The following is a 13265-nucleotide window of genomic DNA, read 5'->3' as shown; positions in this document are numbered from 1 at the left end:
AAGGAGATTATCACGTAATTCTTGGTACTTTGGCCACCGTCTTCCATCTGTCGTTCTTTGTTTTCCAGTGGAGGGGAAAATGGGGAAAAGTGAGATGGGAAACCAAAGTGAATCGTTTTATTAAATTTTCAAGGATCATCCCATCTACGTTTAAATTTACGTGGTAAATTTCTTAAGTGATTTTCTTCGATGTTTTTTTCGTGAACCGATATCTACTTGTATCCTGCTAACCTATCGATATTTTTGCGATTTTTGTTTTAATTTTTATAATTTAAAGCATAATTTATTGCTTATATTAATGTTATATAATTACAGAGTTATAAGTTATGTATCATAGAGGAATTGGACGTTTTTGTGTGACAAAGTGGTATCTAAATTCTGCACTAACAAGACGGAATTATGATAATACCGAAAACGGTTCATCGGTAGTTCAAAACTAACAGAATATGTTAAGCGACTAGACCTCAGTTGCCGCTTTGAAGTGGTTTACAGTTACAGTATACAAATAAAAATTTTGTTTTTCATAAATAATTTAAGGTAAAAACGTTTAGCAAAAGACATCATTATTAAATAATAACAATATTAATTATTGCTCAACACATATAAGTTAAATTAACTTAAAGAAAACCTTAAATAACAGAAGCAGGTAATGATGAAGTACACAATGCTTAATAAACACAAAGAGCAAAGAAAGCGAGGTGAAATTTAGTTCGTAATTTACAACCTAATTCCCAGTAATATACCTACCGTAGAGCGTCCGAAATTGCATTAAACGATGATGTATTTATACAGCATTTGTGAGATATAAAATTAAAATGAAAAGCCATACTTTACATAGAAGACTTAACAGGCGTGTAAGTGTTATGTTTTGGTAAATACGTAAAAAGTAGCAATTTATCGTGAATTTAACGACCAAACCAGGAAACAAACATATAACTCGTTTCAGTCAACTTTGTTGCGATTTAATGATACCAGGAATTTTACGCTAACCGATATAGATAAGCCTTAATTGCAAAAAATCAACGCTCATTATTTCAAAAAAATGTAATGTGATAGAAACCCCTAGATGGGTAAATATTAAATATTCTGATCCGTACGAAATTTCTGAAATCTTTGAAATCTCTAAAATATTAAAATTATTTCCAGAATCGTCAGAACCCTCAAGATCTTCGAATTTTCTTAAATACCCCTATCTAAAATTTTCAAAGCTTCTCCGCAATGTCCAAAAAATGCAAAATATTGAATGTTTGTGATTTATAGAAGCTCTGTAGCCTTTTATATTTTTATAATCTTTAATTGAATTAATGTTAAAAATGATAAGGTATAGAAATCTTCAAGTTCTAAAACCTCCAAAGATTGTTAAATTTATTAAATTTCTAAACGCTGTAAAATATCAAAAATGTTTTAATCGCTAGAGTCTGCAAAATAATGTAGATTAACGTGAATACAATACACCAAAATTATTAATAATAAGGTATTCCACTGCCACTTTGTACTGCTAAAGGCTGTAAGGTTGTAAGGGCAAAATCAGCAAAAAGTGTCAAATATAGTGACTTTCATGTGGTAAAGACTGATTAACAAAAGCAACTGACAAATACACAAAACACAAATGTCAATTTGGCTGTTGCCAACCTTTGGTTACAAATTCGTGCCCCTTCGGTGGTGGCGACATCTACTTTAGCTTTGCGTGGAATACCCTATTGTAAGAGTTGAATGAGATTTAATCTAGGATATTCAATATCTGTAGAAGTCTCGACAATTCTAGAAGTTTTAGGATCTCGACCATCTCCAGAATTCTAGATTGTCCAATTTTTTTTTTTTCATTTCTGATTTTTTTAAATGTCTAAAATCTCCATTTACTTTTAGAACCTCAAGAATCTTGAAAATCTTTATATAAGTTCTAAAATCTCTAGAATTCATTAAATTTATTATTTTTTTAAACTCCCCTGAACAGATAAAGTTTTAGAATCTCTTGAAAAACGAAATTTTTGCAATCTCTCATTAAAATTTATTTCCAGAATCGTCAGAACCCTCAATATCTTCAAATTTTTATAAACATGTAAAATTTCCAAACATACCAAGTTCTCCACAGTATCCAAAAATTTCAAAATATTCAGTGTCCGTAAATTATAGAAACACTTATGGCCTTTTAAATTTTTATATTGTTTAAAATTTCTAAATGCTCCAGGATGTTCAAAATTATAAAGTGTAGAAAAATTCAAATTCTAAAATGTCTTAAATTTTTGTAATCTCTGGAATACCCCATATCACTGAAACCTTCAAAGATTAAGGTAAAATTAAATTTAGTTAAATTAAATTTCTAAACACTCAAAAATCTCTGGATTTTTTTGTAACACCAGAATCTGCAAAATTATATGGATTAACCTTTATATAATATACGTACCAAAATTATTAATAATTGTAAGAATTAGAATGAGAATAATTATTGTAGGATGTTCAATATCTGTGAAATTCTAGAAGTTGTAGAATCTCGCCAATCTCTAAAATTATAGACGTTTTAGAATCTCGACCATCTCCAAAATCCTAGGTTGCTTAAGTTCTGAAGTTTCCAATTTATTAAAAATTTGCAACATATTCTAACTTTTTGAAATTCCTGAAATCTCCAGAATTTCCAACACTTTTAGAACCTCCAGAATCTTGAGAATCTTTATAAGATTTTAAAGCTCTAGAATTCACTAAATTTAAACATTTTTTAAATTTCTTGAACATACAAAGTTTTATAATCTTTTGAAAAACGAAATTTGTGAAATTTTCGCAAACTCTCATTAAAATTTATTTCCAGAATCGTCAGAACTCTTCGGATCTTCAAATTTTCATAAATATCTAAAAATTTTTAAACGTACCAAAATATCCACAATATCTAAAAATTTCAAAATATTCAACATCTGTAAATTTTGAAGCTCTATAGTCAGTTTCTAAAATCTCCAGGATGTTCAAAATTATAAAGTTTGGAATTATTTAAATTGTAAAATGTCGTAACTTTTTTCTAATCTCTGAAATACCCCATATCACTGAAACCTTCAATGATTGTTAATTTATTAAATTTCTAAACACCCAAAAATTTCTAGATTTTTTTTGAAACGCCAGAGTCTGCAAAATTATATGGATTAACCTAAATATAATAGGCCAAAATTATTAATAATTGTAGCAATTAGAATGAGAAATATTCTAGGATATTCAATATTTGTGAAATTCTAGACGTTAAATAATCTCGCCAATCTCTAAAATTCTAGAAGTTTTAGAATCTCGACCAATTCCAAAATTCTACGTTGCCTAAGTTCTAAAGTCTCTAATTTGTTAAAAATTCAGACAGATTCTGACATTTTGAAATTTCTAAAATCTCCAAAATTTACAACACTTCTAGAACCTCCACAATCTTAAAAATCTTTATAAGTTCTAAAATATCTAGAATTCCTTAAATTTTAAAATTTTTTAAATCGCCTGAACATATACAATTTTAGAATCTTTTGAAAAATGAAACTTTGAAATTTTTGCAACCTCTCATTAAAATTTATTTCTAGACTCATCAGATCCCTGAAGAACTTTAAATTTTCATAAATATTTAAAATTTCCAAACATACAAAATCTCCAAAATATGTATTCAAAAATTTCAAAATATGCAATGTCTGTAAATTATAGAATCTCTTAATGGTCTTTTAAATTTTTATATTGTTTAAAATTTTTAAAAGCTCCAGGATGTTCAAAATTATAAAGTTTAAAAAAAATCAAATTCTAAAATGTTCTAAATTTTTGTAATCTCTGAAATATCCAACATCACTGAAACCTTCAAAAAATTGTTAAATTTATAAAATTTCTAAACTCTCTAAAATATTTAAATTTTTTCTTTTTTGAAACGCGAGAGTTTGCAAAATTATGTGAATTGACTAGAATATAATATATCATATTCAACAAATGTGAAATCCTAAAAGTTCTACAATCTCGATAATCTCAAAAATCGCGAAGTTTCTAAATTGTCAAGAAATTGCAATATACCTAGTCGGACTTTTTGAAATTTCTAAAATCTTTAAAATTTCCGACATTTCTAGAACCGCCAGAATCTTGAAAATCTTTATAACATCTAAATTCTCTGGAATTTTGAAATCTCTACAATATTAAACATTTCTGGAATCAGGAAACTACAGTACATATTTCCGAAATCGTGAATATCTATATTTTCCTAAATATTGCAAGTCTTCAAACATTCCAAAACCTCTAAAATACGCCAAATCTCCACAATATGTAAAATCTTGAAGCCTCTGTAACTAGTAGAAGTTCTAGCATTATTCAAATTTTAATACTTTTAAGTTAAAATCTCTAAGAATCCTTAAACTTATATAAAATCTGGAATTTTAAAATATTTCTAATTTTCGATCTGTCCAAATTGTAAAATTTCGGAAATTTAAAAATTTCTATAAATACTGTATCTCAGTAGCATACCAGTCGCAAAATTCATTTAAAATTTTAGCACTTCCAAACTTTCTTAAATTTGTAAATTCTTCATGTACATAACCTAAAATCTCCAGAATATCTGTAATTTTAAAAATGTCCGGATACCACTAAAATTCTAGAACTTCCAAAGTCTTTTGAATGTCCACAACATCCAAAAATCTCAGAAAAATCCACTATCTCTAGAGTAATTAAAATCGTCAAACTCTACAGAACGCTCAAAATATCTAAAATTTCAAAAATTAGGAGTTGAATCCCTACAAAATCTTTAAAGTCTTTGGAATGTTCAGATTTTCAGAATCTCTGAAATTCTAGAAAAGCTCTAGATTTCGGATTTCGATGTGTCTAAAATTCAAAAACCTTCTAACTTTTTGTAAATATCAATCTATTTAAATTTCTAACATGCTAGGAAACGTTTAAATCTTTTAAACATATATTGTATCTCTGGTACATTAACCAGAATATAATATACTAAAATTAATAATAGACGAAGAAAAAAATAGAATGAGAATTATTCTAGTGTTGTAAAATTCTAGTTTGTCCAAAATTTGCAACATATTCAGAATTTTTGAAATTTCTAACATCTCTAAAATTTACAACACGTCTACAGACTCCCTAATCTTGAAAATCTTTAAGTTGTAAAACCTTTAGACTTCGTTCAATTTTAAAATATCTAAAATTTTCCGATCCTATAAAATTTTAGAATCTCTAGATTTCTAAAATCTTTGAAATATGGAAGATATCTAAAATTTCTTAAATCATTTAACGTGTGACATTTTGTACACAAGAATGTATCGAATTGAACAAAGCATAAATAGTTATAGACTCAAAGAAACAAAATATCGACAAAAATATCAAGAGATACTAAATGCAAAATTAAAAAGCAGAAAGACTTTTGAAATAGAAGAAAAATGGAATGAAGTAAAAAATGAGTTGCTGGATGCAGCAGGAAAGACCTGTGGAACCATAGAAATAAAATAAATAATTAGAGGGAAAACAGATACAATGAAACTTGAAAATTAAGGAGCATACAAAGAAAAATGCAAAAAAATAAAGAAAGTAAAACAAGAAAAGTAACACTTAAACAGCTAAAACAAGAAAAGGAATGTAGTATGACTAACACAAAAGATAAGGGTGATAATATAATCACACATAAAGAGAAAATATTGGACAGGCAACCTTTCCAAGAGTTGACGCAGGATGATGTAGATGACGAGGAAGAACCTGAGGAGCAGAATGATTCACAGGAAATCGAAATAATACAGCAAGAAGAATTATCAGGAGCCATATGAAAGGCAAAATCAGGAAAAGCATCTGGAATAGAAAATACATACATATAACCTCCAAAATCATAAAATATATGGAAGAAAAAGGAAGAAAATAATTAAACAAGCTAATGAATGAGATAATACAAAAAATGAAGATACCAAAAATTGGAAGTCAGAGACAAGAGAACTGCAATAATTATGAGAATATCACACCATTGAATATCTCCGGAAAAATCTTGCTAAGAATCATGGAAGGAAGAATTATCTGCGTTTAGAAGGGGGAAAAAACTTAGAAAAAAAAAAAACAAATATCTTATATTGAGGCGCAATAAAAATTACAACAGAAATGTACAAGGAGAACACAAACATAGTCATAACGAACAAGGAGGAATCAAAAGAATGTAAAACGAGGATGGGAGTGAAACAATAATCAATAGAATTTGACGAAGCGTTAAAAAAGTGGACGAGTCGCGTGTTCCAGGCAAGATCAAGAAAGGAAAACGAAGACAAAAAAGAAAAGATTGTATTAAGAAAATTGCGGAAAGAAGGGGCGTAGCGTGGGAAGAAATTAAAAACATGACTGAGGAGCGAATGGAGTGGAAGGAAAGTTCCAAAAACACTTAAATTCAACTTCACTCACCTTACACTTGACGGTATAAAACCAAACAGCTTTTGTTAAATTTTGGGTTAACAACTAAGTATATGAAACCGTTAATATTTAAACAAGTTTAACCATAAAATTAGATTAGAGCCTAAATGGTTTTGGACCATTTAAAAAATCGAATTGAAAATGGATACCATCATTTTCACCAGGTCAATTCTACCAAGACGAAACATTCACGGGATGTAAAAGTAGGACGCAGTGATGAAGTTGATGTAGATCTTTTTAAGCATTTGATTGTTTAAGATTTATCTTTACTCATCAGTACTATTCGATTACAAATTTTAATTACACTTTTAAGGTTTCGTATCTACTGATAGTTTTTCATCTTTAACTACATACGAAAATATTGGCTTAGTTACAAAATACTAGAAACACCATTATTAACTTTGTGAATGTACGTTTTTGAAAATTATTCAATATTACGCAACCAAAGTTTACGGTTTAACATAGAAACTACGAAAAACTGATTCAGTATTATTGAAAAATATATTCTAACACATCAATTTGGTATTTTTTGGGTAGGTAGATTTGCGGTTAATGGAAAACTATTTATAACTACACGTCGCAATAATTTACGAAAATTTCTTATAACTTTGAATTTATTTCATTAAAAATTTTATGTCGGGATGTATTTGTTTGCAATGCGGTTTATTGTTCTGAATTGCCTCAAGAACAAACATGGAATACAACTGCGGCACTAAGTGTTGCTTAGAAGCTTGGAACCACTCGAAAGAAATAAACGCGAATAACCACAAACTGCCAAGCCTTAAATGGAATGGAAAAAAGAAATAAATATAAAATAACAACGAATCCGCAAAATGAAAGAGAATATATCATAAAACAAAAGCAAAATATCCATCATCTTATCATTCCAGACGCCCAATTTAAGTTTCGTTATTTGCGTAATAGGTGATCATAGTCGCTAGAGTAAATTTATACTGTAAGGGTTAAATTTATACACAGATTGTGCCTGATTTCTATTTGTTCTGTACTAAATACGTAGGTAAATAGTACATGTATTCCACACAGGCAGACATGTTAGGTCAATATTTTAATAGGTAACTTCACAGTGCTGCTTTCACTACTGTTATCAAAGTCATTAAATAATATTTTCTTTCAAATCTGAGACATAAACGTTCATTAACAGTGTGTGTACACCAACGTAATTATTAAAGTGAAAGTTTCGCGTAAATTTTAAAATTTGTTTTTTAAACGATAAAAATATATTCATATTCAACCTGTTCCACAATTTGGGTCAAACTGACATTTTTATCGAATCTGTTTCATTTTTCTTGTGTTTATATTTTGTGCGTGTATTTATAATTATCCGTTTCTTTTGGCACAATACGATTGATGGAGCTTTATTAATTTTTTGCGATTCAGGACAAAGTTAAAATCTAAAACAGGTTTCCCTGAGAAGAGCATAAAATCTTAGTAAAAAGCCAGTATGAAATATTTATTTTTAGTTTCATTTTAAAAAACTTAAACATGCTTTCATATGCATTAACAAACGAGTATTTATCTGACTTCTTTTGCGATCTTTACGCAGCGCATTTGCATGAATGTTTAAATAAAACAAACACTGAATAAAAAGTTGTGACTCTCGTAGAGCACCGGTAGAAATATACCACAAAAAAGGATAATACATACAAATAAATTGTAATCCCTAGTCCTGAAAACTCATGTTGTTTATATCCGCAGAAACACAAGAAAATTATAAATAAGTTTCAGTTGTTTAGCGCCAAAGTTGGACATTCATGGTATCGATTGGAACAGATTTCAGTTTATTTAGTGCTTTAGCGACAGGAGTAAATAAATATATTAATCGTGTCCCAAAAAAACAAGAAATTTATGGAGTATGTTTTAGGTAGAGTTTTTCTTGTATTGGAACTTGACCCGATATATGGCTTTAAGGACAATCGGTTTTTTGTTATCCCGTCTCGTCTGGCTAATTTTGCACTCAGTGTCTATTGGTTTAAACTCCGTTCAGGGGTAAACAAAATCATCGTTTTTTTTTCAATGTAAACGTATTTTCAAATAAGAGGTTGTTTATTTCATTTACGTGTTAAAACGTGTAACATAGTACACATTTTACACATGTCGATTCCGTATTCAAAAAAGAGAAAACTGTTGTTAGATGCAAAGAATTTAGTTAATAGTTTTCAGTATACAGTATTATGATAAAGTATACAATTCATAAAAAGCGCAGAATTTGTTTTTGAAAAAAAAAAAAAAAAACAAAAACATGTCGAGCCTTTCATTTTACTTATCTTTTGACATATGTCAAAAAAAATTTGCGACAAATTGGTAAAAGTTATGTCGAGTTAAATGTAGAGATACTGAATTTGTCGGCGGGTGAACTGAGCTTAAGATTTGAACGTGTTATTGCAGACGATGACTTGATAAAAATTTTTAAGAGTTTAGCCGTTTCCACAAATTAAAATTTTCCGTTCATGTAAAAACGCTTTAATTAGTAGTTAACAAGAAAAACACTAATGACGTTATAAAAAGCTAAATGCTTACGTGGCCCTCATTAAGAAGCTTTACGCAATTTTCCTGAAATTCACATTTATCTTCTAATTTTTGTGTCAAGTAGTATTAATACGTTTTACGTCAGGTTGGTAGTGGAACCCTCACAGTGCTCCTCCCATATTTACGTGTACTTTCTGGCTGCATTGTTGACTAATCAATTATGTAAGGACGCCAGATAATAGCAGCAACGTTTCGTGGAAAAAAGACGAAAAAAACGCCCCCGCTAATCCCAACCTCAAACCGCCCCCATTTACACAACCAATTTGCAGTGGTCGTCTGCTCATTATTCAATTTGATCTAGTGCTTGTTAGGGAGCGTTATAAGAAAACTTGTTTATGTGTTTGTAGCATCTATCGATCGTCTGTTAAAAAACCCATTTCCTCGTTTTCCAAACCAATTAAAGTCTGACTCACACTGAACCAATTATTCGTCTCTAATAGCTATAACACGAATCGCTCAAAAAGGGCAAATTTCCTAAATCCATATTACGAGGCCATTTCTCACTTAGGGGAAATAAAAATCCAGAAAAATATAACAATTTTTAATCGACAAGTTGAGCGACGCAGTCGGTGTTGGTTATGGCATGCAGCAGGGCCTCTTTGACGTAGGTTTCCAGTACAGGTAGAGCTTTCTGACGCAGATGTCCGATCACCCAAGACTTTAATTTAGAGGTGAGCCAGCTGAGCGACGCCAAGCCGGAGATGTCGATGTCTATGTCTCTGTAACAAAGAATATTGTTGAATGACGGATCAAATTAAAGAGTGGGGAGTAGCACGTGATCGAAGAGGTTTACGTTGTTGTGATGAATGGACACAATTACGAACGTGTTGACGAGATTAATTGACACGTGATCTTGATGAATTCCCGGGTGTAATGAAGCATCACATCCTCTGCTTACAGGATAACGCAATCCTTTTAAGTTTATTGAATCTAAAGCTTATTGATGGTGCTAATTTCCTGACGGGGGGGAATAAAATGAGTTTCGTGATGTGCTTGTTTAGCAGTTGTCACCAAAGAACTGCTGTGTAGTTGTGCTTAAACTAAAGAGCATTGTCCGGATTTGTTTTTGGGTATGGATAAAAGAGTGTTACTAAGCGAAACGGACGGTAGTAATTCTTGTACAATTCTGTTAAATTTATGTGAAAGAACAGTTTATTAGTGCAGTTATAACTATTGTTTATTTCGAACATCAAAATTTAGTTAAGAGAAATGACACTCAATGGAAAAGGAAGCCCGATCTTTTCTTAAAAGCCATGAAATGTTAGACAATCGTCAAAGTTACGTTACCAACCAGCTTACGCTGGAAAGTAAATATTAACTCTTTATTATATGTAGAACATTTGTAAAAAACTAATTATTGTACAAAGATTTCTTGTTGACTTGTGGCTGAATGTGATAACTGATAAGAATGTTCTCCGTAATTTATTAGCTTTTATTGTAAACATTGGACAAATGAAGCTGTCTTCAGAGCTATGAGTGTAGACCTGATTCGATATTCTGATATGATTTCCTAAAGAGAACTGACTTTAAATTTTGATTAATCTTCCATAATTCTCAAGGTATTCAAAGCTTTTTGCTTGGTTACAGTTTGAAAGAAAGACTAAACCTTAATGTTATTGTTTAAATTTTGTTTTACTACGCTACTTCAACTAAGATATATAGTAGAAGACAATGTGACAAATTTAACCAAGAGCTACGGAACGTTGAGAAAACATGAAATTAATCATTTGTTATTTTACAATAATTTCCGAGTATACGAACACGGAGTCAAATTTTTCATAAACGGGATTGGGGCATAGTAACATCTTATTAAAGAAAATCTATCTGTTTTAAAATGACTATACAGAGAAATCTTGATTTATGGAATACGAATTTAGTAAGACACTTGTAGAATTAACATATGTATTTGGTTCCGAACCTTTTTTTTAATTCCTCAACTTCTATTGCATTGAAAATTTAACTCTTCCAAAATGATTTTCTATACTGGAAATCTGGGTGTTAATAATATTGCGTGGAATCTACACTTGATGATTATGTTAAGGCTTACATCTGGTTTGGTTTCGTGTTATCTTAAATGCATGCGGGACCGCAGTTTCAGAAGTTGCAATTTACAGATATGAGATATATCGCTTTAAAGAAAATATATTTGTAATTAATAAACTGGAGCCCAATTTATATTCATGTCTATTATCCATTCACGATATTTATATAGTAAAATTGGGTTTGATATTTTTTCTTTAAGTTGGATAAACTAATTTGATGATTTAGTGTGCGTGATGTTCGACGTCCCGCATGCTGTTGAATGCGCCAAGGTCATCAAAAAGGTTATGAGTGCAAAAAATGTATTTACAGCACATTATCAACGGGAATATATTACATCTGAGGAATGTCACGTAGACAGTTGTTTGATTTGAATGAGTTTATCGCCCCAAAACACATGACTAAAATTAATCATAAGCCTTCATTGAACAAAATATTCTGAATGTTATTATTATAATTATTACCTTATCATTATTTTATTGTTATAAAGACGAGCGTATTCTCACATTTTCCAGAAAATGGGGTGGCTCGTTCTTAATTTGATCAATAATAAATTGACTGATTCTTTAATTTTTTTGAGTCACCTGTTTAAGCAAATCTTAAAAATAGAAATGGAATGATTAAAGTCTGTTCATATTTTGCATGTAGCAAGCGAAAACCAACGGGGAAGACCTGCAACGACAAATTTGGCAACTTAATGAAAAAAACGAATATTTCACTGTTGATACTCTTTTGGCATATTCTAGGGAACAGTTGGAATTTAAAGGGGGGCGAACCACATTATACAAAATTCTTAAGTCAATGGGTTATAAACACAGGGAAGTAAGTAGTCGCAAAATTCTATGTGAACAAAAACATGTCGTTGCAGCCAAAATTACTTTTTTGAGAACATATTTACAGTTTCTAAATTCTTGTGAAAATTTGACTTTCGTGTAATTGGATGAAACATGGATCTATCAAAATGGTTCGTCCATTCGTCGCTGGGTGCACGATACTGATCTAAAAAGAAATCCCACCAAAATTAAAAGTGAAGGATCAAGGTTTATTCTCCACGCGGGTTGTTCAAGGGGTTCTTGGATGGTTGTAACAATTTTTTAAATTCAAAAATAACGATAGAGACTATCATAAAACGATGGACGGGACAATTTTTCAGAATTGGGTGGTTAATCAGCTCATTCCTGCTTTGGCAAAGTTGAACCAAAAATGTGTGGTGGTTTTAGACAATTCACCGTATCATTCGGTTCAGTTGGATAAACCACCCACTTTTTCTAGTAAAAAATGTGAAATGCAGGAATGGCTCTTTAAACATAGTGTTGAATTTGACAAAAAAATTTCGAAGAAACAGTTGTGGGATTTAATTAAACCCTTCAGAAACAATAGAAAAAAAAGACGAGACATTAAGAGAAAGTGGCCATGAAGTTCTTGGATTACCTACCTCCGTACCATTGTATATATAATCAAATTGAAATGGCGTGGGGATTTTGTAAGAACTATTACTACAAGCATATAAATTCTCAACCTTCATTAAAAAATAGGGTGGAGAATTTATGGCTTGAGGCGCTTTCTAAATGTACTCCAAACATGTGGCAATATTTTTGTAAACATTGTGAAAAACTTATTTTGGCAGATTAGGAAAAAAAATATGGGAAATCTTTCGTACGAATCTATACCTCCTTTCATTATTTCGCTAGGTGAATCTGATTCAGAATCTGAATTTGAAAATGACGGTGATGATACAAATTTTCATAGCCAAATAATGGAACTGTAGCTTGTCGGGGGGTGATATTTTTACGCATCTTTCGTTCTAAATTTACCAAGGTAGTATGTGAAAAACTACCTGACCTACAACAAAATAAGTATAATTTTAGTTAGATCATCCACGTTGTTACTTTGCACCAAATTTTAAGAATTTTCATTTTTTTTTGTAACTCTTCATGGACCTGGAGAAGGCGCATAGTAACGTTCTTATTAATAAGCGTTTGGAAGTACTTAATAAAAGCAAATAAAGAGCATTTACGTAGGCATTAGTAATAGCTATATAGATAAATCATTCAATTTAATGCCGGAAAAATGTTTCAGAAGAGCTAAACCCATCAAAGCACTAGAGCAAAGTTGTTGTCTTTTACCAACCCTTTCAGTAATCTTAGAAAAGTGAAAAAAGAAGTTGGAAGATATGGAAATAGGCTGTTCACAAAGGTCCAAATTTCCATTTCTAAGAAGAATGGGCGAGCAGAATGTAGAACCCCCACTCATATAAAAACAATGTTTAAGTGAAATTTTAGTGTTTGTTCCTT

At 30.6% G+C, this 13265-nt stretch overlaps 2 protein-coding genes across 13 annotated transcripts in view; one reads left to right on the top strand and one right to left on the bottom strand.

Annotated features, from left to right (window-relative positions):
* The window catches only part of LOC135123626 (bombesin receptor subtype-3-like), a 294643-nt gene that overhangs the window by 97862 nt on the left and 183516 nt on the right, over window positions 1–13265 (top strand). The window lies entirely within an intron of this gene.
* LOC135123628 (uncharacterized) overlaps window positions 9458–13265 on the bottom strand; it is a 257338-nt gene continuing 253530 nt past the window's right edge. For all 11 annotated transcript variants that reach the window (XM_064048459.1, XM_064048457.1, XM_064048452.1 and 8 more), the window contains one exon: window positions 9458–9650. In XM_064048459.1, the coding sequence (XP_063904529.1) occupies window positions 9473–9650 (178 nt within the window). In that variant the 3' untranslated portion in view covers window positions 9458–9472. The remainder of the gene's footprint in view (window positions 9651–13265) is intronic.

The sequence above is a fragment of the Zophobas morio genome, unplaced genomic scaffold (genome assembly GCF_036711695.1).
Source record: "Zophobas morio isolate AGI-343-1 ecotype UQ-CSIRO unplaced genomic scaffold, CSIRO_AGI_Zmor_V1 ptg000006l, whole genome shotgun sequence".
Lineage (NCBI taxonomy): Eukaryota > Metazoa > Arthropoda > Insecta > Coleoptera > Tenebrionidae > Zophobas > Zophobas morio.
This window is presented reverse-complemented; position numbering and strand designations above follow the sequence as displayed.